At 39.5% G+C, this 25753-nt stretch overlaps 1 protein-coding gene across 4 annotated transcripts in view; it reads left to right on the top strand.

Annotated features, from left to right (window-relative positions):
• The first annotated feature begins 4785 nt into the window (after positions 1 to 4785).
• The window catches only part of LOC111870168 (1-phosphatidylinositol 3-phosphate 5-kinase), an 83899-nt gene continuing 62931 nt past the window's right edge, over positions 4786 to 25753 (top strand). For 2 of the 4 annotated variants that reach the window (XM_023862237.2, XM_033753700.1), the window contains exons 1-9: positions 4786 to 5114; positions 8433 to 8575; positions 11680 to 11771; positions 13343 to 13462; positions 15693 to 15882; positions 18910 to 19180; positions 20631 to 20840; positions 22337 to 22563; positions 24298 to 24483. In XM_023862237.2, the coding sequence (XP_023718005.1) occupies positions 8461 to 8575; positions 11680 to 11771; positions 13343 to 13462; positions 15693 to 15882; positions 18910 to 19180; positions 20631 to 20840; positions 22337 to 22563; positions 24298 to 24483 (1411 nt within the window). In that variant the 5' untranslated portion in view covers positions 4786 to 5114; positions 8433 to 8460. The remainder of the gene's footprint in view (positions 5115 to 8432; positions 8576 to 11679; positions 11772 to 13342; positions 13463 to 15692; positions 15883 to 18909; positions 19181 to 20630; positions 20841 to 22336; positions 22564 to 24297; positions 24484 to 25753) is intronic. The other 2 variants (XM_023862235.2, XM_023862236.2) reach the window with 2 other exon arrangements.

Consider the following 25753-nt stretch of genomic DNA (forward strand, 5'->3'; position numbering starts at 1 on the left):
AAATGATGAGTTTTCTGGGATATTTTTGCTTCCCCTCCCAGTGATCTATCCCCTTCCTTTCTTACAGTTCCATGCCCTGTCTGTAAAGATTGATACTCGGATCCTGAAAAGGGCTGCTTTTTCTCACAGTTTCTGTTTGCCGCTCCTATTAGCACAGACTGGGTTGTCTCCTCTCCCCCTCCTGTGGATCTGAGTGACTTGGCCAATCACATCTTGGTTTAGAAATTACTGGCTGTACTGTATGGTAATCCCTTTGTGGTGTTCTCTCACTTCTTAGGGTAACTTCCTAGAGACCCGATAATCGAGTCCGTCCCTTCTGTACTAGGTGTGGCCTCCTGCCCTATCACCAAGTTTGCCCCACTCACTCCACTGCACACATTTACCCTCGGGGTAAAGGGTAGCCAGTGGATAAGACTGGGAGCCTCAATATCTCAGACCTGACTCCAGGGAAATCCATTCCATATCAGAATAAATAATAAGTTTTGAGTTTTGTTATAATGAAGGGCCATGTGATTAGTGCACATTTAGTCTTTAATACTGTTGCTATTCAAAGGCAACTTATGAGCACTGCGTTGCTGATTACAGAAATGGAAGGAATTCAGTACATCTGCACCTGGTTCTTTCACATTGCATTAACAAAGCAATTTTATGTTCAGGAACTTGCTCATCTGTGACCTACTGTTCAGTGTGATAACTCAAAATTATGTAATTTCAGGCCCTTCACCTTGCTCTTACAAAGCCTTATAGTACCTAATATACACAACATCTATGGGAAAGTGTTGATATTGTGAAAAGACTGATCTTGAGACTTGAATGGATTTATAATTTTTCAGCCCGCTTGAATATGAAAAACTGTTCTCTGGAATGACATCATTCTGAACATGCTACAGTTGGACTGATTTTTTCATTCTCTTGGTCCAGTTTCCTTATTTTGAAAACATGCAATGACAGCAGCCATATGAGATCATCTTGCTGTCTGTATCCCTCCCCCCACAAACAAGTACTGAATTCCTTGGCATGTACATCATGGCACCTGAACCCATCTCAACAGTGTACTCAAATCACTCCCATGACTAAAATAAACATAAACAGCCCCTCAAATTGTTGAGTTAATAACCTGAATATTACCTGAATGCCTGAACCAATTATTATGAAATTTGGTATGTACATCATGCTACCCGATGCCATCTCAATTGCATACTTCACAGATTGCTCCCATCAGTAATACCAACAATGAGGCCTCTCTCACAAAGCTTCTCTTATGCTACAATCATCCTCACCTTCCCATGATGCATCCTGTTCCCATTGACAAGGATCTGGCAACAACTTTACCACTTCAGATTGTCTAATTCAGACACTATAAAAAATTTAGTTTATAATATTCTTTCATTGACTTAATTCTGCCTTAAGGGTGAGGGCACACCTATGAAACTGGCAACTGCAACACAACTGCAGTTTCCGAGAACTGTTATCAACCTGAGTTGAACATGTTACTGAATGGTGCAGCGCAAATTGAGGTAACGGCAACACAACTTGCGGAAAGACTGAGAAACTCAACTTCAAGGCAGTTGAGCATGCCAGTCTTTTCAGAATTGTGTTGCCACATGGTTTCCTAGTGTCAGTTGTTCTACAATGTGCTGCAGTGGTTCATTTGTTTCTTTGGATGGCATGAAAGTTTGACAAAGCCAGTAATTTTGTTTTTGTGCATTTAACCGAGCAAGAGCCTGGTATATACGACAAATGCCATGCAGACTATGCTAGGCAGGACAAAATAGATTTGCCTTGGGAAAGAATTTCTCATAAGACGAGGTCTGGATCCAGGTTAAGTTCTTTCAAAACAATATAAGCGCCCCAGTTTACATTGTCACAGAAGAACGGATGCACCCAATGTTTTATTTTCCTAACATTTTATTTAAGCATTCTGTTGCATCAATAGATCATTTATTTCACATACATTTCCGTCTTATATGCATTGTATTAGTCACCCTTCTTCCACATTATATGGTTAGGCTGTATATGGCAATCATCAGGTGTCTTCTGTCTTGCTAAAATACTGTGACATGTTGTGCAACGGAGGACCCCTACCTCCCCAGCGGCACGTGGCGGTAATGTAGCGCTCTCGTTACTAAGGTAATAGGCGAGTCATCACCCCGCCACTCTCCCCACGGTGATGTGCCGAGCGGAGCTGAAGTGAGCTGAGTCCCAGCACACTGGTCACTATGCAACGCGGATAAACAGTGGTTGTGATAGACGATGGTAGCAACAGTGATACCTACTACGTGGTTGTTTTTTCTCGTTGCCCTGCTGAGGGTTTATAAGGGAACTACACAGCAGCCGACGACAGTTCTCAGTTTGCAAGTTATGAGTTACGGACGCGTGTGCGAGAATCAGTGATAGTTCGTGATAACCGAGTAATAATTGGGAGTGTGTAACACAGTGACACTTGTATAGCTCCCGTACTGTGAATCGTGTAGACTACTGACAATAGAGCGAATTGAATATTGCGAATAGGGTTATAAAGTGTGAAACCCCACAATTTTGTTATAATTAATTGTAGCCGAGATTTGTAGGTTGTTGAATAAACCAATTAACAATCACGGCGTCTTCAGTAACGAAACACGTTACAATACTTTCACAATATGGAAGGACACAGTAGCCGTCGACATATTATTGTTGAAATTTTACGGTGATGTAATCAGCCAGCCTCATACATTGAAATGCCAGACTGACTTGCATTTAGTTTATTTCCTCAGCGTGTTTTTGGACTGTTCTTAAAATCAGTGTCTCAAACAGTTTGTTCATTGTAGACAAGAAGCTAGATGGACATAAATTTTGGGTCTTTGCTGGGTTTTGGCAGAGTTATGATTTTTGCTTCCTTCTAAAATGTTGGGAAGTGACCCAGCCGAAGGCTGTGAGTCATTAAACAAATGTGTTAAATGAACAGGAAGTCTTCTTGGGAGATGCCGGACACATTCATTTGGAATCCCATCAAAACCACAAGCCTTTCTTAATTTAAAGGTTTGTATTTCTTTTGAGATGTCACAGGGTCGGAAAATAACTGGGATCTCTTAAACGACGGTAGTCAGCATGGCTTAGGCTTGAGCCTCCACATGTTATCTTCAGTCACAGAAGTCATGTGCTCTAAACTGGTTTTCTAAGCACTCTGCGATTATACTGGCTATTCATTCATTCATCAGTAATCTGTCAGACGACAGGTCCACAGTCTCTTCCAAAACAGTTCCTCAACTTAATGCGATCTAGAGCTTTCTCCTTCAAATGAGAATATCCTCTTCTGTCCCCAGGGTCATCCAGCATCTTACATCTTCTTCCTTGTCTTCTGGCCACTTCTATCCGCCCCTCTATCTTTCCTTTGTCTTCAGAGGAAACATCTCGCATACATAATATCTCTGTTTTTGGAAAGAGACTATCCTGGAAAAGTGGTAATGTGGTAGTTTTTCCATTTGCTTTCCACATCGCAGTACAACAGCCGTTCAAACCATTCTGGTCACGCCTGTTACTATACGAACTTGAACCATCTCGAGCAATCTCGAGCATCATTTGCTCTGTGCTTCAAGTCGCTGCTGATCAGGGGGGTGAAACTCCCATTGGGGAGAGGGAAACATGCAGAACACTCGTCTATATTCAGCTACATGAACTAGATAGTCTGGAAATGACTTAAATCAATCATAATACGTACACCTATTGCAATTAATTGAATCGCATAAGTGTGAGCCAATCAGAGGATCTTAAAATTCCGTTGAAGGTACTGGGCGTTTTTGAACTGTGTTCAATATCACTAGTTGAGGAGGATGAGGTTGGCAGAGCATGTAGCACAAATGGGGTAGGCGAGGAATGTATATAGGATACTGGTGGGAAAACCAGAAGGAAAGAGATCTGGTTGTAAAAGCATTTATTGCATAAAACAAAAAAAAAAAAAAAAGAATTGAAGGGGGGTTGCGAGGGGGGAGCACTCAAAATAGTTGCTAAGGTAGCATACCTTGTTACCGATTGTGCTCTCGGCCCTGGAGGCCATTTTAAATTTAGTTCATGTTACCTGAAAATAGATGGTAGCAGCATTGCACCGAGGTGTCATGGCCGCCATATTGCAAACCAATAAAATGGGAATTTCACGGGGCTGCTGCTGATGACGCTACTTCCGCGAAGAGTTTTTGGTTTTTGGCGTGTTCCTTCGTCTGGTGTCTACCCTTTGACCTGTCCAGCAAGGGAGGCCGTGCCAGTAGCTACGCTACCGCTGGTATAGCTCTCAGGGTCCTTGGCATACTCAAACCCCCTCACCACGATATCGAATGGATAAAATGTGGGGCCTAAGGGATCATGAATTGCAGATGGTGCCTTTGGTCCACTCCCCTTTTGTGTGGGATTTTACAATTGGCCATATTGCCTAAGGCTGGCAGTCTGCCAACTCTGTTTATAACCTTCAAACTACAGGCACATGAACTTCGCACGTGTTCCTACGTAACATAATAATTGTTCACTACTTGCAAAATCTTATGTCAACCCGTTTTCAAAACTTAATACTGACATTAATACGAAACACATTTACGCAGCCTAGTTTAATTAAATTAAATGCTTCCTACCCATTCTTATCACACCACTAATTCGTAAGCCACGGAATATTTACTACGACGGACGACAAAGAAGACTACTTTCTACTCTTTGTCGTCTAATTACTATGGATCCATGCTTATAGGCTCACAGGGCTCACAGGGACCGAGAGCGACCGAGAACGTCCGAACCAGTCCGAACGGTCCGAACTGTGGCGGAAGGACCCGATATGCACGTGAACTGTAGAAATACCAAATTTTTATAAATTCTGTTGGTTTTCCAGCAGTCGGTGAAAATGAATAATTAAGTAGATTTTTTTAAATATTCAATAATTTGCAACAATCTAGTTATTTGATAGTTTACAGTAGATTGTGCCCATCAATATTTACAGGTCTGTTCATGTGACTATGATAATTTCAACTGTCAATAGTTCCTGTTATGTTTGTTAACGTTTCTTCACAGTTATTTTTCGTTAGGGATTGGTGAAAAGTTCTAAAAACCCTTTACTCTTGAGACTGCAATGTCGTCTCGGCAAATATTAATTTGAGGTAAATGTAGTTTGGTGTATTATAGATAATAGTCTAGAGGCATGTTCAGAATGTTAAGTTTTATGGTTTAGAATGGCATTCGGATATTGTGCAGTATGATATGCACGATTTCTTCTAGTAAATTGATTCGTTTGATTGTCTTACTGTGTAAGTTCTTTAAAGTAACTATTGTGTGATTCGTTTGATGAATAAAATATTAGTGGAAGATATGTGTTCCTGGAAAAGAGGAGAAAACCATACGTTGAACAGCTTAATCAGAAAGAGGGATTGCTTGTTGGGTCGCCATAGATGATTGAGAGAAAGGACAGAAAAAGGGTTTACATAAGTCTGACAGCTTTTCCATCTTCTTAGTTTCAGCTGTAAGGAAGAGGGTTAGGTATATGGAACTCAGGCTTTCTCTCCAAAACATCCAACTCTGTAGTTTCTAGGCATGCAGGGTTAGTGCCTAGCCCTTCTTTGGAATTACAGAATTCCTTTCATGCCAGTGAAAGGGTTGTTCTCCTCCCCTGGAAAAGTTTCCCTTTTCAGGGCCTGTTTCTCATTGGCCAAACTTGGACCAATCCCTGGTCATGACTGGTCACTGCACCTCTCTGTGACCCATTTGTTGCCCCCCAGGCCACTTCACCAACTTGGCTCACTTTTACGTTGAGGATAGAGACAGTATGTTCCTGTGAAATAATGGTGCCTGCCTACCAGATTACATGGTTTCATAATGCAGTACACCACAGTATGAATATTTAGAAGTTTTGCAGACAGCCTGTTCCTGTAATATTTTGAAATCTTGTTGAAGATAGTGTTTCTTTATGTCAAGCTCTCACCCATCTAATAAGAAGACAGCTGTTCAGCTTTAAGAATAGTATGGTCCTGCATGTAGTTGCAGATGCAGACTTTTATGTCCCACATGACTTATCAGCCTTGCATTCATTACAAGTTTGCAGGTTTTCCTGGTGGTGAAGATTCCTGTCATGGTTTTCTCATTATGAGGTTTTGTACTCTGGTGTATGGGTAGTAATGTTTGAAAGACTTCACCATCTCCATCTTCCCCCTCAGTTGAAACATCCAAGCCATTCTAGGTGAAGAGTTCAGACCATCTAACGTCATTGTGTGACCTTCCATTCTCCACTCCGATATCCAGATATTCTTCTTCTCAAGTAAAATGAAACTTGTATAAAATGCAGCTGCATAGGACCACATTTTCTTCTGTTGCAGCCGAGTTCCATTTTATACAGGTACTTGAAATTAAAGTTTTTTATGACTCCATTGCCTCATATATTGCTTCATCTTGTGTACAGAAGTGGCATTGCTTTAATCACATTGTTCATTGTTTTCACTAATGCAGTAAAGTTTTCTGCATGTATGTTCTTGACCAAGGGTAGCCGGGATAGATAGTGCAGTTGGCTGGATGACCAAGGGGTAGGAGTTTGAGTCCCAGTAGGATCAAGAATTTTCACTCCTCCCTGTTATCCATACAGGTTCTGGGGTCTTCCCAACCTCCTATCCAGTGGGTAGTAGGGGCTCTTTCCCCTGGAACAAAGCAGCCAGGGCATGAAGCTGACCACTCACCTCCAACTAGTGCCAAGGTCAAAAAAATCGTGGGTCTATACATCCACTCCCCCATACTCCTTTATGGTGTATAGCTTAATTAGTTAAGCACAAGGACAACTTTACTCTTACTTTTTTGACCAAGAGGCTATATTTTCAGTGCGGATTTTAGCCCTGAAACTTGCGTCAGAAAGTTTGGAATTATTGTGATGTGAAAATTTCTGAAGTTGTCTGATGCTGTTTAAATCATTATGGTATATCAAGCTGTTTTGGGGAACTTAATCTCCCACCTCATTCTCATTCCCATCATCTTGCGCTTCCTTACTTTGCTTATGATTCTCACTGAACCTGTTGCTTTCCTTCCAGTAGCTTCTGTTTAAACCTCAGTATCATAATTAAGGTGATTTTCTTCCTAAACATTTTTTATGTAGCCTGATTGAGAAACTGCTGGAGTTCTTGGATGTTGCTACCATCTGTTTTGCCATCACTTGACTTGTTGGTTGAAAATCATGCTTTTCATAACATTTATGTACTGTTTATAGTGACACTTGTTTGCTGTCTCAGCCATCCAAGTTATGATGTCAAGGACAGGTGAAATTTGCAAGTCTAATGGCAAGAGATGGGTCTTTTGTGTTGGCTAGTGGAGATCGCATGAGGAGCTTACAGTAGTTAAGCTTTACACACTTTATAACTGCTTGGTCCATAGGTTAAGATACACTTGTGATGCTGGGGAGAAACCATGCAGGCTGTACATTTTAGAGTTCATTGGAAGGATGGCAGGTCACATTGTTGAGGAATAAGAGAACATTACAGTTCTCTTGTTTCTTTGCATTAAATACCATCAGTCATTCCTGCATGATATGAAATATCGTCTGGTGTCTCATGCTAGATTTCCAGTCACCAGGACTACAGGGGAAAACTGTCAACCTTTCTTTGCAAAGTTTTTCCATCAGAACTTTTCAAACACAGAGTTTTGCTTGGCAGTACATGAAAAAATACTCCCGTTTCATCAGCATTTGTGATATCCTTTGGTGATGTGAATTGCCTGCTGTTGGTGCAGCTCAGATGTGTCAATGTTTAGGAACATTATAATTTCTGCACTCTTTCTTTCACTGTGTTTTAAAGAGCTGTTAGCTACAGCTGGGTCTTCTGGGGTGTGACACTCTGTTGTTTGGCAGAAGGTTACTGATGTCCATAAACATGTTGCTAATCCAGCAGCTCACACAGCACCACATCCTCAGAAGATTGCAGTCGTAATATTCGATACTGTGCCAAATTCAGGTCTCATCACTCAACAGCTGGCAGCTTGGGAATTCCTTATCCCTTCTGTAGCTGTTATGGTATGCAGTTCTCTTGCAATAATTAAAAGATTCGTGATTATTCATTTAGTTTTAGCTACAGAGACCAGGAAAATAGTCTTATTAGGTCTGGATGCAGAAGTTAATTTGGGGTAGTACCAATGGAAACCTGCTTGTAATGGAAAATTTTCTAGTTTCTTGGGATTATTTTATAATGAGGTTTTGCTGTGTTTTGGTGAAATTCAGGCTTCAAAGCAATAGAAATGTCATGAGCGAGTTACACTTCTTCTTGAGATGTAAACAGAATGCTAACGTAAATGTAGAATAAACTGACAGTATTGCTGCCAGGCAGTTGTTTGTATAGACTTTGCTGGTTATTTGCGGTTTGAGCATGAAGAATACAGGTGTGTTATGTGAAGTCTGCTCACTAGGTGTCATCTTTGCCTGTCTCACTCAAGTAGTGACATGTATTTTCCAGGAACGAGTCTTTTAAACCAAGGTTCGAGATGAACAGAAATCTGCAGTCACCATCGCACCTCACAGAATTTGCTGCTTTAAGTCCTGAGCCAAGTCAGCCAGGTGTTGGGTTCTTGTTGTCTAAGTTCTTCAGGTTTAATAAAGGTAAAACTCATTCCATGGAGCATGTAAGAATTATATTTATCCCAGAAAATACAGTCAAAGCCCATCTACCTGAACATTGTGACTGAGTGATCAGCATTCTTGCTTTGTACATAGTGAATCATAGGATCAATTCTCAGCCCAGATACCAGCTAATATGACTGATATTTGTAATGGTTTTACTCAGTTCTACATGGTTGCTGGACTCGTGCTTTAAAATAGACTGTGGCCACTTACTTCCACATTTATTCTGGTTCGTTATTTGCAGATATCCTGGTATTAAGCAATGCATAACCAAAGCAGTTTTGGAAATGTTAAAACAGACAAGCACAGGATGCCAGATAGGCATATCATGCCGTGCATTATTCTGAGTTCTTGTATTGTATTTTTAAATTTTCTTAAATAGATAATTCAGTACTACAGTTTGGTTTTACTATATTCATTTTCAGGGGCATGTGGTAGTGTAGTTGCTTGAGGCATTATGTTACAAGCCAGAAGATCATGGGTTTGATTCCCAGTGAGGTCATTGGATTTTTTTCAATTTACCTGTACCTTTTGCCTGCACTGTAGCCCTGGGGTCAACTCAGCCTCTAACAGAAATGAGTACCCGGAATCTTCCTGGGGAGTAAAGGGTGGCCGGTATTTGAGGCTGACAACCTTACCACCATATGTGAGCTGATTGTCTAGAAAATGTGGTAGTCTTGATGTCTCATGACCCTATTTGCCTTCACAGCCTTTTATAGGTTAGCTTTATTTTTTACATTCATTTTCAACTCCAAAATCGTCCATTAAATTTCTTTCCTCCAATTTTTTTTTTTATTTTGCAGTCAGCAGTTTATAGACTTTGATGGAAGCTTGGTATAGAGTGTGTAACCTCTCCTTTAAAAAAATTTGAGTGTTAGATTTTTCTGAGAGTAGTTATGATGGATGCTTGGATTAATCTTGCTCAAGGTAGGGTCCAGTGATGGGCTGTTCTGAACATGGTCATGGTAATTTTGTGAGTATCAGAGTGACTGTTATCTTCTCAGAAAGCACCCTGCTGAGTATGGTTACTTAGTGAGGACAGGACTGTGACATACAGTTAAGGTTTGCAGTAAATGCCAAGTAAATGTTTGTAGTCTATTCAGAATGTCTATGGAATGCAGAATGTGTGTAAATAGAATATTAGCAAATGACAATAGTGTGTCTTCTTCTTGTTTGATAGGAAGTTCAGCTTTGTGAACATTCTCATTATCATGATTTTGTATGACTTCTGCTTGTTGCCTGCATAATTTTGTTATATAGTCATATACATATGGTATTTTGAATGCCTTGTGCAAATCGAGGGCCAGTATGCGCCTTGGAAAATTGCCAATGGTGCAGAGAACCTTGTTTTGCAGGCACTGCAATTTCACTAGATGGGTGTCTGCCACAAACTCCCGGGCACGACTAGCATAAGTCATTACGGATCTAATAAGAGCTTTGTGGAGGGTCAGTTTAATATTAGCGCTCAGTTGCTCACTTTTGAATAGGGAATATACTCTAATGAATGTTCTGAAGACCTTGGCTTCGAGCATGTCTATGTTCAATCTCCATGTAACTCTCCAGTCGAAAACTACACCTAGATATTTTGAGCTATTTACAAATGGAATATTTCATCCATTTAGAGTAAGACAAGACTCGGGTGGTCAACGACTATGAAAGAAGTAGACTCCCTGAGTCTTATCTTCATTAATTTTAATGTTCCAGCGCTCAAACCAGGTCTCCATTGTGTTGAGACCGCGCTGGAGTTTTCTGACACAACCCTACTTGCGATCTGTTGCATACAGACAGGTGTCATCCGCAAAGAGGGCCAGGTAAACACCATGAGTTCGGGGGTCATCAACAGATTGAAAAGAGTAGGGGACAGGACCAAACCTTGTGGCAGCCCTGCTTGCATTTCCCTTGGCGTTGACATTTCGCCTTCAACTGAAACCTAAATTTATGTTGAGAGAGAAATGACCCAATAAATTTTGCAGACTGTTCGAGAATTGCAATTTTGATAACTTATACATCAAACCTGAGTACCATGTGGTATCAAAGGCTTTTTCGATGCCCAAGAACGCCACGGCCATAGACATTTTATTGTTGAAATTAAGGGTCACGTGGTCCCCCAGCCTCATACATTGCAATGTCGTGCTGTGATGTGCATGAAAACCAAACTGGCTTGCCTTGAGCAGGCCTCTTTCTTCAGTATGTTTTTGGAACAATTTCAACATCATTTTTTCAAATAGTTTCCTGCCGTGGACAGGTGGCTGATCGGACGTAAATTTTGCGGAAATTTTGGGTCTTTACTGGGTTTAGGTAAAGCTGTTACTTTTGCTTCCTTCCAAGAATTTGGAAAATGAGAAAGCTGAATACATTGATTGAATAAATGAGTTAGGTGAACCAATGGTCACCTTGGAAGGTGCCTGAGGCATTCATTTGGGATGCCATCAATTCTGCAGGCTTTTCTCAATTTCAAGGAATTTATCAATTTCTGTACGTCACATGGTCTTATCCTTTGAGGGGGGTTGTCGTCTATGGTTTTGAGCAGAGTTTGGAATCTAGCCTTCACCTGCCATTCATGGTTATTGTCGCACAGATCATGTGGGGTGAACTGAATTTCCAAACAGTCGGCAGTTGTGTTGGCTTTTTCGGAATGATGAAATTTAAGGCCAGAAGAACCATGAATAGCAGTTGGTGATGCCGGCATGTCCAAGGCATGCAGCTTTATACTTATGCCGCTAGGCGGCACACAGACCTGTTGGCGATGAAGCTGCGATTATGGGCGCTGATTGGATAGCGCTTGAGTTGGTGTCTAGAGAGCCGGGCTGCAAGTGATGTATAAATATTGCTGCAATTGTGAGCGCTGATTGGATAGCACTTGTGTTGGTGTCCAGAAAGCCAGGCTGCAAGCGATGTATAAATATTGCCTGTTTTCGGTGCGCTGCAGGAGTTGTCAGTTATGCACTGTGGGAGGTTCCCACAGACGTTTTTACTGGCTAACATGTTACATTTGGATGAAGTAGTCACTTGGTTATGACTGCATTTGGCTTGTATACTGTGGCTACTGTTGTCTTATTCTTGTTTTCTTTGAATGTTTGTAGGTGGCTCCATGGCAGATATTGATGCTCCATCACCGACAGGAGCATTGGCAAGTATTCCTGTCCAAACAGATTGGCAGTCTGCTGATAACTCGGTAAGTATGGATGTATCTTCCATGTTAATTTGTTACTCTTTCACCTCCCATGCTTTGATTACAAGTATTTAGGTATAGAAAATACGATGTGGCAATGTGCTGCTTTCAGAGCCTGTGTTTCCCATCCGTAACCTACATAGTGGACTGGTAAAGGATTCAGCTGTAATACACAAAGAATCTGCTTTTCTTCCTATCTTTTCTTAACCAAAATTACAAGCGGGGGGCTTGAATGAGAATTTTGCAGGAAGTTTGAGAATTGAGTTGAGATCAAGATTATATCAGAAATACATACAGGTGAGCCGTTAGTACCCGATCCTAGCCATTTTGAGGTTGACATTGCTATTGCAAAATTGAAAAGGTATAAATCACCAGGTAGTGAACAAATTTGAGCAGAATTGATTCACGCAGGAGGCGAAACACTGTGGTCTGAGGTACATAAATTCATTAATTGTATTTGGAATAAGGAAGAATTGCCTGATCAATGGAAGGGGCCTATTATTGTACCAATTTACAAGAAAGGCACTAAAACTGACTTTGTTATTATGGTGGGATATCACTGTTATTAACTTCATACAAAATTTCATCCAGTAATACTTCTCTCATGGTTAAGTCCATGTGTAGATGTAATTAATGGAGATCATCAGCGTGGGTCGTGAAGTTAATAAATCAGCTACTGATCAGATCTTTTGCGTTCGTGAGATACTGGAGAAAATATAGGAATACAATGATACAGTATATCAGCATTTCACACACTTCAAGAAAGCGTATGATTTGGTTACAAAGGAAGTATTGTTCAATATTCTGATAGAGTTTGGGGTATGCTTGAAGCTAGTTACACTGAATAAAATGTTTTTAAATGAAACCTATACTAGAGTCTGTATAGGTAAACATTTGTACTGATACTTTTACCATCCAGAATGGTCTAAAACAAGGAGGTGCTTTATCGCCTTTGCTTTTCAACTTTACTGTAGAATATGCCATTAGGAAGGTCCAGGAAAACCAGGTGGGAGTGAAATTGAATGGGACACATCAGCTGCTAGTCTATGCTGATGATGTGAATTTACTTGGTGATAACAGATACCACAGAGACAAACAGAGGATTTAACTAACACTAGTAAGGTTGTTGGTCTAGAAGTAAACGTCACCAGAATGCAGGGAAAAATTCTAACATCAAGACAGGTAATAGATTCTTTGAAAATATGGCACAGTTCAGATGTTTGAAAATGACAGTAACAAATCAAAAATTTGATTCATGAGGAAATTAAGAGGAGATTTCATTTGAATATGCTTGGTACCCCTTCCTTTATTTAGCTTGTCTGCTGTATAAAAATGTCAGAATTAAAATATACAGAAGTAGAATTTTGCCTGTGGTTGTGTATGGGTGTGAAACTTGGTCTCTGATATTAAGAGAGAACATAGACTGAGCATGTTTTGAGAACAGAGTTCTGAGGAGAATATTAGGACTGAATTTGTTGACACTGATAACATGGTGTTGGAGTAATCATATTGGGAAACTGTGTTATTGTATTTTCTGTGCACTGCAGAGATGTGTTTCTTGGCTCTAAATGTAGGAGCAGGGAGATGCTGTTCCCAGTGAACTGGTGACATCGTTTCCTGTGGACGTGGGTGAAGGAAGAAGCCTCCCTAATGTGCTTAAGAGGATCAGCAACCTTCTTGCCCTTAGGAGCACAGTAAGTGTAAATAATTAGAAATTGTATGCATGATGTAACAATTCCGCTTCGTTCAGTCTCTTTTGCATAGTTATATCAAAACGATAAGATTTATATTTTAAGTGCATTAGGTATAAAAATTTGTTTTATTTCTCTCAACTTTTGTTCAAAAAATGTTTTCCCGTGGTAGATATTTGGTGGGTTATGCGTGAGTAACACTTTAGATGTATGCAGAAACAGATGTTGCTTTTCATGTGAAGTGTCTGTTTTAACCAAATTAGATTCTGTTGGCAAATATTGGTAAAAGTTCCCAATATCACATTTCATGAAAATCAAGGTGACGTCATTCCATGTGGACAGGCAGACAGATGAGTGGACAGACAGACATGGCAAATCTAACAAACCCATTTTTTATGAAAATTTGGTATTGGTGATGTCTGTCTGTTAGGTTCTATTACTGGAGACTGTGTTCATGGTGTGCTGCAGGATGTCACTGTGGCTGTCAGTGCCAGCACTAAAGAGCTTTTAAAAGTGAAGTGTTATTTGTTATATAAGGATGTGTATGATTTTCAGAATTTTGGAACACCTGTATAATAAGGCAGTCGCTGAAATTGATAGTGATGTACAATGTGTTCCCTTTTGTCTCCTCTTCCCTGCTCCCCCTCCCACTCTTTGTTCTCCTCCTCCTCCTCCTCTTCTATCCTCATCATTGTCATCATCATCATCATCATCATCATCATCACCACCACTCTCAGTTCCGTTTTATATGGCCGGATGGACTCAGCGTTTCCAGTCTCTGCCATCTAATCACAATCCATTCTTTGTCATTATCTTGCTAGCTCTCGTCTTGTACCTCACTGAACTGTCTTGTTCTAGATTGCCCCATAAGTCATCTTCCTTTGGAGTTTAATCTATATGCACTTCTTGGTGTCCTTCAGTATTTTTGAAACATTTCATTTTGTTTGGATTTTGTTTGTGTTTCTCATTGTAATGGTCCTTTTATTGTATTGTAGTGGAGACAGGTAGATACAGTTCCATATGGTGACCCTTGAAACAGTGACATGACACAGTTATCAATATAATTAATATCGTTATCATGATTATCATCACATTTTGTGTGTGATTGATTTTTCAGTCTGAGATCAGAATTTGGGAAATTTTGGGGATTGGAGACAATAATAAGAATTTTCTGTACTGGGCTATTTTTTTCACTGTATTCACAGTTATGCCACTAGCTGTTTCTTCACATTGCATTACAGTGTACAACTTATACCTTTTTATATCAGATCTGTTCTCAGCAGGACATGTTCTAGTGTGGTCTTACATGATGAAGTTTAACTTGATAATTTATACAGATGCAAGTAGGATTAGAAGCTGAACACATATACATACTTGTTCACATAGTATTTTGTAGGATGTAACAAAAATAGTGTGTAATTTTTGTTTAAGTGTAAAAGTTATAGAACAGTTTAATACAGAGTTTGACAAATAGTTCCTTCATTACAATTATTGTGTTTCTGGACATTATCCATCATCCTGTTTTTATTTAAAACAACATCCCATTTCAGAGACTTGATTCTGTCTGTGTCTTAATGTGGAACCTACTGAACTGGGCCCATTCGATAGATCTGGAGGTAGGGACTAGCTCTATTGATTGGGCCCAGATGAGTAGCTCCCCCTGAAGACGGAGACAGAATCCAGTTTTAAATAATGATAGGATGATGTATAACGTCCAGAAATACAGTAACTGTATTAATATATAATCGTCACAGACCTTTAGATCTTAGTTCGTTTATTGTTTATATAATGAAGATAGTCTTATTAATGTTCATATTGACAATTGGCAAGAATAAAATAAATAATATCTTTGCTTATTAATGCTGGTAATCATAGTCATATGAGAATAATCAAATGCACACGCACGCACGCACACACACGCACACACACACATTACTTTCCTGTTTATTTGTCTATATGAATTATACTGTTTTCATTGTTCCTTATTTGTTCCATTTGTAGGAATTAGCTGACCTAGTAGATGTAATGAAAATAGCCGTAATTCTGAACCTAGAAGGGAATATGTAGCTAGTACTTCATGCTTCTTTTTTATTGCTTAGATTGTAGTGTCATCTAGAACCTCAGGGGGTATACCTGCCATAGCTTGCCATCCCCCTGTGATAGTTCTTCCCCATGTTCATATATGCCCCACACCTGTTCAGCAGAAACTGTCCCATGTGTGCTTTATCTGCAGGGACTGCAAGCATACAAATACACAGACTTCAAACAGTACTGGATGCCAGATTCAGTGAGCAAAGAATGTTATGACTGTGGAGAGAAGTTTACGACATTCAGGCGTCGTCATCACTGTCGTGTATGTGGACAGATTTTCTGCTCTCGATGTTGCAACCAAGAGATTCCAGGCAAGATCATGGGGTGTACAGGTACAGCATGGAATTAGCCCACCTCTTCTGTATGTTTGATGTGCCTGTAGTTGTGTATGAGGGCAAAACTTGATCTCTCAGAAGGAAGACACAAATTGAGAGTCAGAACTGGGTGTTTAGGATATTTGAACCTAAGAAAGGGGAAGTGAGAGGAGGCTTGACAGAATTGCATGATGAGTGTTATAATTTGTATGCTTGTATTACTAGGATGATAAAGTCATGCAGAGTGAGATGGGTGAGGCTTGTAGCAAGCATGCATACATAAACTTAATGCCTGAGGGAAAGAGTTCTTTTGGAAAATGTTGATAGAGGTAGGATACTGTTGAAACTGCTCTTGAAGGTATGCTCTTGAGGGTATGGACTGAACAGGAAATAGTGGCAGGCCCACATGAACATGATAAAGCTTTGGGTTCCATGAAAGTTAGGTAATGGTTGATACGAGCATTTGCATTAAGCTAGGTTCCATAAACTGCATTAAATTTATTTACATATTCATCCACCATATAATAAGTTTCTGTTAATTTTGCTGTTTGAAGTATAGTTTTAAATTATACTGAAAATCACACATTGTTTAGTTTTGAAGATAATGCAGTTTTGAAGCATTTGTAATTGTGAATGAATTTATTTTAATGCTGCAAGCATTAAAATGGGAAATGTCTTCACTAGCTGAGTTATGATTTGCTCCTCATGGAGAACTTTGCCCCACATAGTTACTCTGACATATTGTGAAAGTGTAATAACACTGCTCTTTAAATGTTAATAACCAGTAATTAATATTGTTGATAAAGTATTACATAAGGAAAAAGAACTATTTTTACAGACGTTTTAAGAAAAAGAAATCCGATTGCCTTTACCAAAAATTTTCCTATTATCGTAAGCTAGTTAAGTCTACTATTAAGTATGACAGACTTAGATGGTTGAAATCTGTGGACGAAAATTTAAAGTCGCAACCCAAGCAATTCTGGAAATATGTGGCCTCCTTTAGGAAAAGAAATTCAAATTCCATCCAGCTTGAGGTTGATGGTAAGCATTTAATCGAACCTCATGACATTGCTGATGAATTTTCAAAACATTTTCAAACAGTGTACCACAATCCTGGTCCTATTGTCTTCCCCAACCTATTGTCATCTTCCGAATTCTTACCTTTAGCGTCTGTTTCAGATTCCGATGTTATTAAAGCTATTAAGCGCCTGAGACCATCTAAGTCTGTTGGAGTCGATGACATCCCTGGATTCATTATTAAGGGTTGTACTGATATATTTGTACCTATTCTGAAACACATCTTTAATCTAAGCTTATCTCAGCATAACTTTCCCTCCTTATGGAAGCAAGCAGCAATTGTCCCTGTTCTCAAGAAAGGCAAAAGCACCTCTGTTAGCAACTATAGGCCTATATCCTTACTCAGTAATTTTTCTAAAATATTCGAATTTATTGTTCATGAACATGTTTCCCATTATCTAAAATCAAAAATTAGTCCTTATCAGCACGGCTTCTCTAAAACAAAATCCACAAGCACTAATTTGGTGACTTACATTGATTTTATCTCCCCTATAGTTGGCTCCCAGAGACAAGCTGATGCCATTTATTTTGATCTGAGCAATGCATTCGACCTTGTCCCACATTCTCTTCTTCTTCACAAGCTAAGTGCTGCTGGGCTTTCTGGTGGTTATGTAAGCTGGTTTCGCAGTTACCTATCCAACCGGAAATCCCAGGTCCGTGTTTCTGGTGTTCTTTCCTCACCCTTTGAAGTTCTCTCAGGTGTACCTCAGGGATCTGTCTTGGGACCCCTTCTCTTCAATGTGTTTATTAATGACATGTGTGATGCAGTTGCCCATTCTAAGTGTCTGCTTTTTGCTGATGACATCAAAATTTACCGAGCCATTAGTTCCCCTCATGACTGCTATCTACTACAGTCTGACGTTAACTCTATACAAGGTTGGTGCATTGCAAACTGTATGAAACTCAACATCAGTAAAACTAAAGTTATATCCTTCACCAGGAAAACCAACTTACTTATCTACGATTATAAACTTTTTCAAACGTCAATAGCCCGGACCGATTCTGTAAAAGACCTGGGAGTGTTTATTGATGCTAAGCTATATTTCCATGACCAGGTCAATTACATTTTCTCTCAATGTGCGAAACTATTGGGTCTAGTTCGTAACATTACCTACAATTTCTCTTCGCTAGACTGTATGTTCAGTTTGTACACTACGTTAGTTAGGTCTAAACTTGAATATGCGTCCGTAGTCTGGAATTCGATTACGTCAACTGATGCCAACAAGCTGGAACGCATCCAGCAGAGGTTTGCGGCCCTTTGTTTTAAACGTTTCTTTCCTAAAGTTCACTACAATTATTCTCTTGCTCTTGAGGAGTTAAAATTACATACTTTATGTACTAGGAGACATCGCCTTGATGCTCTCTTTCTTATTCAAGTTTATTTTGGCTCTAAATTCTGCCCTTCTGCCCTGGAAATTGTTGGTCTCCGAGTTCCTGCTCGGTATATCAGAGATTTTGCATTGTTCAATGTTTGCTCCTTATTTAAAAATTGTCCCTCTGCTAGATGCGCAGCAGCTGCTAATGTTGTCTGCAGGGATGTTGACGTATTCGGAGACTTGAATATTCAACCCAAACAAATTTTAAATATAGTATAACAGTTAATATTTTATTATTTGCATGTCCAGTAAAACAAAATGAATTACGTATATTATTATTATCCTCTGTAATTCTATATTATTCATTTCTTAATTAAATATTTATGTTTAATTTATGTTTCATTCCTGAATTCGTAATAACACTTAGTTTAATGATAATGAACTTATTACTGTTATAATTATCAACTGTTTGTTTGTTTTCTTTTACTCAAGTGTTAACCTGTAATTTTTATTCGACTTTTAATAAGATTGTGTATAATGTCATTCATTCTTCTGTACTGTGCTGTGTCTGTAATTGGCCTTGCGGCTGTTGACTCGGCACATTAATAATAAAGAATTGAATTGAATTGAATTGAAAATTGATGATCTGCAGGTGACCTGCGTGTGTGTACATACTGCTGTAAAGTGGTATTGTCATACTTACAGTCAGCAGATATTGGTGCTGATTTGTCTGCTGACCTGAGGGCCTTGCAAGAAGATCTGCAGACAAAATTCGGCAACATAACATCATCTGTGACTTCAGTGTCACAAAGCACTACCAGCAGTACATGTGGCAATGTTGCAGAGTGTCCAGAGAGCTCAGCAGCGACTGGTCGCAGAAAATTGTCGCTTAACTTCCAGGAAGATAGATTTGCCCTTGGCAGGTGAGCCTGAATATTCTTTACTTTTGGCTTATTGTATAATTTTGTTTTCAGAAATCTGTTTGTGATTTGTATGTTCATGTCTAGCCCTTTATTGGGATACTGGCATCAGAAATATGGACATTAAATAACTGGTTTTTATGACAGTGATGAAGAACATGATAGATGATGCTGCAGTCAAGTGCTGAGCATTCATGCTTCATATTTGGGAGGTCCCTTGTTCAGGCCCAGAGACCAGTTATCCAAACTGAGATCTCTTGTAGTTGACCCCAGACCCTCTAAACGAATACTGGAATTGTACCTCATATTATGCCAGTATGGGTGTCCCTTGATTTGCAAAGGTAATTTGTTCCATGAGAATTGTCCGTAAAATGAAAATTTGTGAACCAAAAATGATGTTTCCATTACTTTACTTGCAAAAGTTGCTGTCTCATTCGTGAGTCCCAGAAAAATCCTCCCAAATTGTTATGTATATTTCATTAGTAAATAAGCATAAGAATAAGGACATTATCACTTGTTTGTGATATTTATTGTTGCACTTAAAAGTACATTATATTGTTCATGTTTTATTTTCTCATAGCTGGTGTACTGCAATAGTGCATCTTATAGCCAGGCCTATTGCTATCCTTACTTTCTTTGGCTTGCCAACACCTCTTAACAACTACTTTCATTTGTTGGCAGCCCTGATGGGCATAAGTAGCACAGAGATGTGTGGACAAAATGTAGGCATCAAGATTGCAACTGATTCTGCATGATCACAACAAAGTGCAATTACATACTGGGAAGTTTGGAGATGCACGTGGGTGGGGGTGTCTGCTTCTCTCCATATGTTGTATGTATTTCTCTGCCTTCACAGAAATATTTTAGAAACGCAGTTTGCTCAATGTAATGAAAATGAAGTTCATTCCACGTGAAATAGATACAAATTACTTACTTTGTTGCCACAAAGTCCATAAACCGACTGGTCATAAAATAAGGGATACCTGTAATTCTCTCTTCCACATCCTTTCTAATTTATTATTCACTATTCTTCCTACTATTTGACCCTATGTAACCTGATCTACTTACAGCATTGATATATGTACAGTGACTAAATAAATAAATGCATATTGTTAATGAAATCAAGTCAGAAGATAATTGTAAATGAGTTAGGAGGTGGTGTCCCACAGTTTGCTTTGAACAGTCAAGGAAAGCAACCAAATTGTGAGGCAGGTTTGCTCAAACAGAAGCAATTCAAGGTCTCACATATGAAGCAGCTGTGCTAACAAGTGGACCATGGCATGTAGTGAGAACAAACATGCTGATGGAATGTTTCTGTTGAAGATCTGTGTTGAAGGTAGGTGAAGTTACTCCTACAGGAAGTGGTCACCTTTCCACTCCTCCTTCCCTCCCTGGGGGGTGGAGGGCAGTATGTATAAATAAGATAACACAGTTTGTTATTGTCTTGATATAGAGCTCAAGGATCTAGTTACATGAGTATGGAGGAACGCTGTCAAATTCTACAGAAATCGGCATCCCTTAGAGCACTGTTTGAAGATATCTGTCATCCAAATATGGGGCTGACTTTACAAACACACCGGCATCGTCTCCGCAATTATCATAATTGCTTCTTGGGCAGTGAGCTTGTAGACTGGCTGTTGGCACAGAATCACGCAGCAACACGGTGAGTCAGAAAATTTTGAAATTAGAAATTTGCCACTTTTGTACTGATATTAAGGTAGTTACAATAGCACATGTCTTAGTAATTTGTTGGCATTTCTTAATAGTGACATGTACGGAATTTCTTATATAGCCTATATTACTCCCATTATTAGGGAAGAACGTGTGCTTATAAGGTAAACATACTCTCTGCTAGGTTGCCCCTCCACCTCCTCTTATTAGGAATTTTATTCTGTTTCTGATTTTCTTTTTTATTGTTAAAGAAGGACTAGACATATAGCCCATATGGTAGATTTGAGATATGGTCATTCCACATTCATCAACGTTGATTAGTTCCATGAAATATCGATGGGCGAGTCTTTGGTTAATAAACTTAATTTAAAAATTTGCTTTGCTTTTTATTGTACAGTCCATAATTTCACAAGTTTTATTCAAAAAGTTACAGAATATGTCAAAAAGCGGTGAACATTGATAACATTGCACACTCCATGCAACCAGAATGGGTCGCTGATGTGACTGAACTTGCAGTCATTGCTAATGTGTTCATCCACTGGCAGTCATCAGTTGACTGAGAAACAGCAATCATTTTGGTGTTTTTACAAATTGTGGGAGTGTCAGTGCATTGAATCACCTGTTAGTGGGAGATGACCGTATGAACAAAGAACTTGGTGCAGAAACGTACAGTCAGCAAGTTGAAGAGAATTGCAGAATTATAAGTGGATGTTATAACAATTAAGGAATTTCTAATGTGGATTGAATTAAACAGACTCAGAATCAACATGTAATGCGAGAGGATTCATAAAACCAAGTACTATATAAAGAATATTGTGTTGACGGAGAAAGGCAAAGTTAAAGGCAGGCATTAAGCCAGAGGCTTCCGCCTATGATGCGAATCAGGTTTGGACCTGCACGGCCTTGTGGATCTGGCATCATATCCCGGATGTTTCTTGAGGGAACAGATGAGATGCTTCCATGACTTGTTGAGACAAAACCCCACCTCTCTGTTCATATTGTTGGGATGGAGTTCAGTCTCCCAATCTCAATTTACCCTGAAGATGGAGGCGATATGTTCCTTCGAAACGTCGGTTAATACAATATCTACATGGCGCCACATCCCAGAAGACGGCTTTCTTCATAGTCACCGGCGTGAATAACTCAAACCTTACAAGTACTGTATAAGAAATATTCCCTCAATTTTAAAATATTGTGATGTAACTACAAGAACGTTGTCCGTTTTGTAGGGATGGCTCGATAAGTAAGCCGGCGCTAGGCAACGGCTCATTGACATGTCAGTCACGACAAAGGATCAGTGTTTTCTATGTGCACTGAACCAAGGTGTCTTAGACAGTTCACTAATCAGCTAGTGGCTGCACTTTAACTTTGTGGTAATGTTAGCAATGTGATGCTAGACCTGCTAGACCAACTCATTTTTGCAAATCATAATGCTGTGCTATATTTACTGTTCGGTGCTTATACTCATTATCTTCTCGTTCTCATCAGAATTCAGGGCACAGCCATAGGCCAGGCTTTATTAGAAGCAGGTTATCTTGACAGTGTAGCAGAACAGAATTTTCTGGATGGTTACGCTCTGTATCGGCCACAGCAAGTGTTGTCACCGCAGCAGTACAACAGTCCGAATCCAACTGAAGATAGCAAGAGGATTAGCCAGGAAGCACAGGAACCTTTATGGGTGAAACAGATTCCACAGCAAGACTCTACTACCACTGGTAAGATGTGCGCAGAGTAATAGATAGGGGAACCCAGTACCACTGGCATATCATCACTTCACCCTTCTTTATGCCCTGTCGGAAGGCTTCCAAAATCATAAAAATTCTAGCACATGTCCATAGTCAGAAGCCTTCTGCCACAGGTTTCCACTCTCAGGAAGTCTTGTGCCAGAAATGTCCACTGTCAGAAAGTCTTGTGTATCAGATGTCCACTGTTAGGAAGCCTTGTGTACAACATGCCCACTGTTGAGACGCCTTGTGCCAGGCATACCCACTGTCACAAAGTATTGTGTACCACATGCACACTTTCAGCAATCCTTCTGCCAGATATATCCACTGTCAGAAATTCTTGTGCACCATATGTCCACTGTTAGAAAGCCTTGTTCACCACGTGCCCAATGTTAGGAAGTCTTGTGGACCACATGTCCACTCTTAGGAAGGCCTGTGCACCACATGGCCACTGTTGAGAAGCCTTGTGCACCACATGCCCACTGTTAGGAAGTCTTGTGGACCACATGTCCACTGTTGAGAAGCCTTTTCCACCACAAGTCCAATGATGGGAAACCTTGTGCACCACATGCCTACTGTCAGGAAGTCTTTAAGCAGTACATGCCCACTGTTAGAAGGCTTTCTACCTAACATGTCCACTCTGATCTGATCTAACTGTGAAATTTGGTGTCTTGCTTCTTCAGCGTGAAAGGAGCACCTAGATTAAAGATGTCAGAACAAAGTGCTGAGGGCTGGTGTGTTATTTTATTTAAGATCTTTTTCAGTGGCTGTTATTATATATTGGAATCAGGATGATGAGCAAATAATGAACTGGAAATGATGTGCAAGGACCTGATTGATGCCCAGCTTGAGGCAGTATCCCTCTATTTCCTAGAATGATTGAGGAATGCCATGAAAGCCACATTTATGATAATCTCCTGCTTGAAATTTGCACTCATGATCTACAAAATTTGAAGCTGGAAGCTACCAGTTTTGACCATGATATTTGGTAGTACTGAGGAATATTTTGCACCCAAGAAACATGATATGATGTGGGATTTAAGAGAAGTGCATAACAAGCTTCATGATTTTATACCTATTCGTTAATAAGTAAGTGTTTAAATCCACAGTATGGGAATAAAAAACACATAGAGAATGTTGGAGGCTTAGTGTAGCGGGGAGGTTGATGCTGAACTCAATCTTAGGGAGCCAAGGAGATAGTGTGTGGGATGTGGACTGAAATGAACTGATTCTGGACAAGATACAATGCAAGGTTTTCTTGAATTCAGTGATGGGCCTTATGTTGTGTTAAAGCTAAAAATCGTTTGACCAGCTGTGTAATTTTCTGCTGCTCAAGGAAACCCTTCATTATGAAACTAGTTAAGTTTTCAGAACATGGAGTTTTTTAAACTTATTTTTTTTATTTGTTTTGTACCTCACAGGATACATGTCACATCTCCATTTAAACACAAACTGGCTAATGCTGTTTACGGAAACAATCACTCTTAATTTTGACGATCATATAAAAGACAAATGTATTATGTGAGCAAACTGCAGAGTTTCTCAATGTTGGTACATATATAATAATTGCTGTGTTCTAGAGGGTTAATACTGATCTGAATTGTAATTGATACATTTATTCGTTGCAGTCTTCAGTATACAATATTATGGTTTAATAAATTTCCAACAGCTGATGTCCAAAAATGAAATGCGTTTTAGTAGTACTGTTTTTCTCATGTCTCATAGATTCTGAATCGGACTGCCATCTGTCAGAACATGATGAAACATTAAGTTTGCCTTCATCAAATTCTACTTTTTATCTGGATCTCAATGTGGCTGAAAGTTCTGTCCACATTAGACGTCCTGCAGGTACCAAGGAGGTTCACCATCACGCTGACAGTCCGTCAGGAGGAGAAGTGAAGTTGCTGGCATGTAAGTGATACATAGAAATTTTATATATTATTTGTATTTTGAATTTGAAGTCTTGATCTTTCAGCTGCTTTGGTGTGCTGATGCACCCCTGGATGTTTTGGGATATTGATGCTATATAATGTGACTTCCAAATTTATGAAATTATTTCAATTGGTCTGTCTCAAATTTAACAGCTGCCAGAACATGCATTGAGTTGCAATGAAAGATGGGCAGATAAATAAAATGTTGATGTATCCCTATGTGCAAAAGGCTGTTCTCTCATTATGTGTTTTAGCTGTCACAGTTAATAATATTTATGAACATGAGCTGAAGATTGAAGAAACAAGTGGCAGTGATTAGTTTGAATGCATGACTGTTATAGTTTCACGTTTGCTGAGAAAAGTTTGAAGCAGGATGACTTAGTGCATCAAGTTTAATATATTAGTATAAATGTAGTTGCCTTTGCAGGACTTCTGAAGTCATTAGCATGCATATTCAGTAGCCATTTGTGAGTAAAACATTTTTGAGAGGAGTTCAGGAAAAAAGAATTCATCATCTTGTTTAAAATGGTAATATTTTGTTCTCTTACTCAAGAATTTTCTGATAACTTTTTTGCATTGCATGTCAGGGTTATACAACCTCCATTAATGGTGATGTTGGAGCTTCACTTCCTTTCCCCCATACATGTACATTGCATTTGGTGTGAGCACCCATGCAACTTCACCACAACACTGTCGTGTCTGTTGCCCACAGTTGTGCTCTTATCAGCCTTCCTGGTGTTTAAGAATTGTATATATTTCCATTTCTGAGCTGGGACTGATATAACTGCAGTGGTAGAATAATGAACATCAAGGGCAAAGACTTTAACTGCAAAGTATTGCCTTTGCCAGAGGTCAAGGATAAGAAAGGCATGTAGAAAGGTCTGATCTGGATTTAATGAAATTACGCTTATGGTCATCTTGGAAGTGATGCTAGGTAGTCTGGTAGAGATGTACTAACTTTTTGGAGTAACTGTCTTCATCTTCTAACCAGAATGTGGTGCCATCTACTAAACTACACAGCATCAAATTCTAGAGAACTGTAATTTTTATATTCATTGCCATGTGAAACTGAAATCCTGTATGGGTGCAGTAGGTTTCATGCCTGAGACCCCTGACACAGAAGTCCAGTGCCTCATGCCTCAAACATCATATGACCTTGTTTACTTGCTCTCTGATATGATCCTAGCACCAGTACGAAAATTCAAGACGCATTATCTGCTATAATTAAGAACTGTTCTGTTTTTGGGTTG

The sequence above is a fragment of the Cryptotermes secundus genome, unplaced genomic scaffold, assembly GCF_002891405.2.
Source record: "Cryptotermes secundus unplaced genomic scaffold, Csec_1.0 scaffold734, whole genome shotgun sequence".
Classification (NCBI taxonomy): domain Eukaryota; kingdom Metazoa; phylum Arthropoda; class Insecta; order Blattodea; family Kalotermitidae; genus Cryptotermes; species Cryptotermes secundus.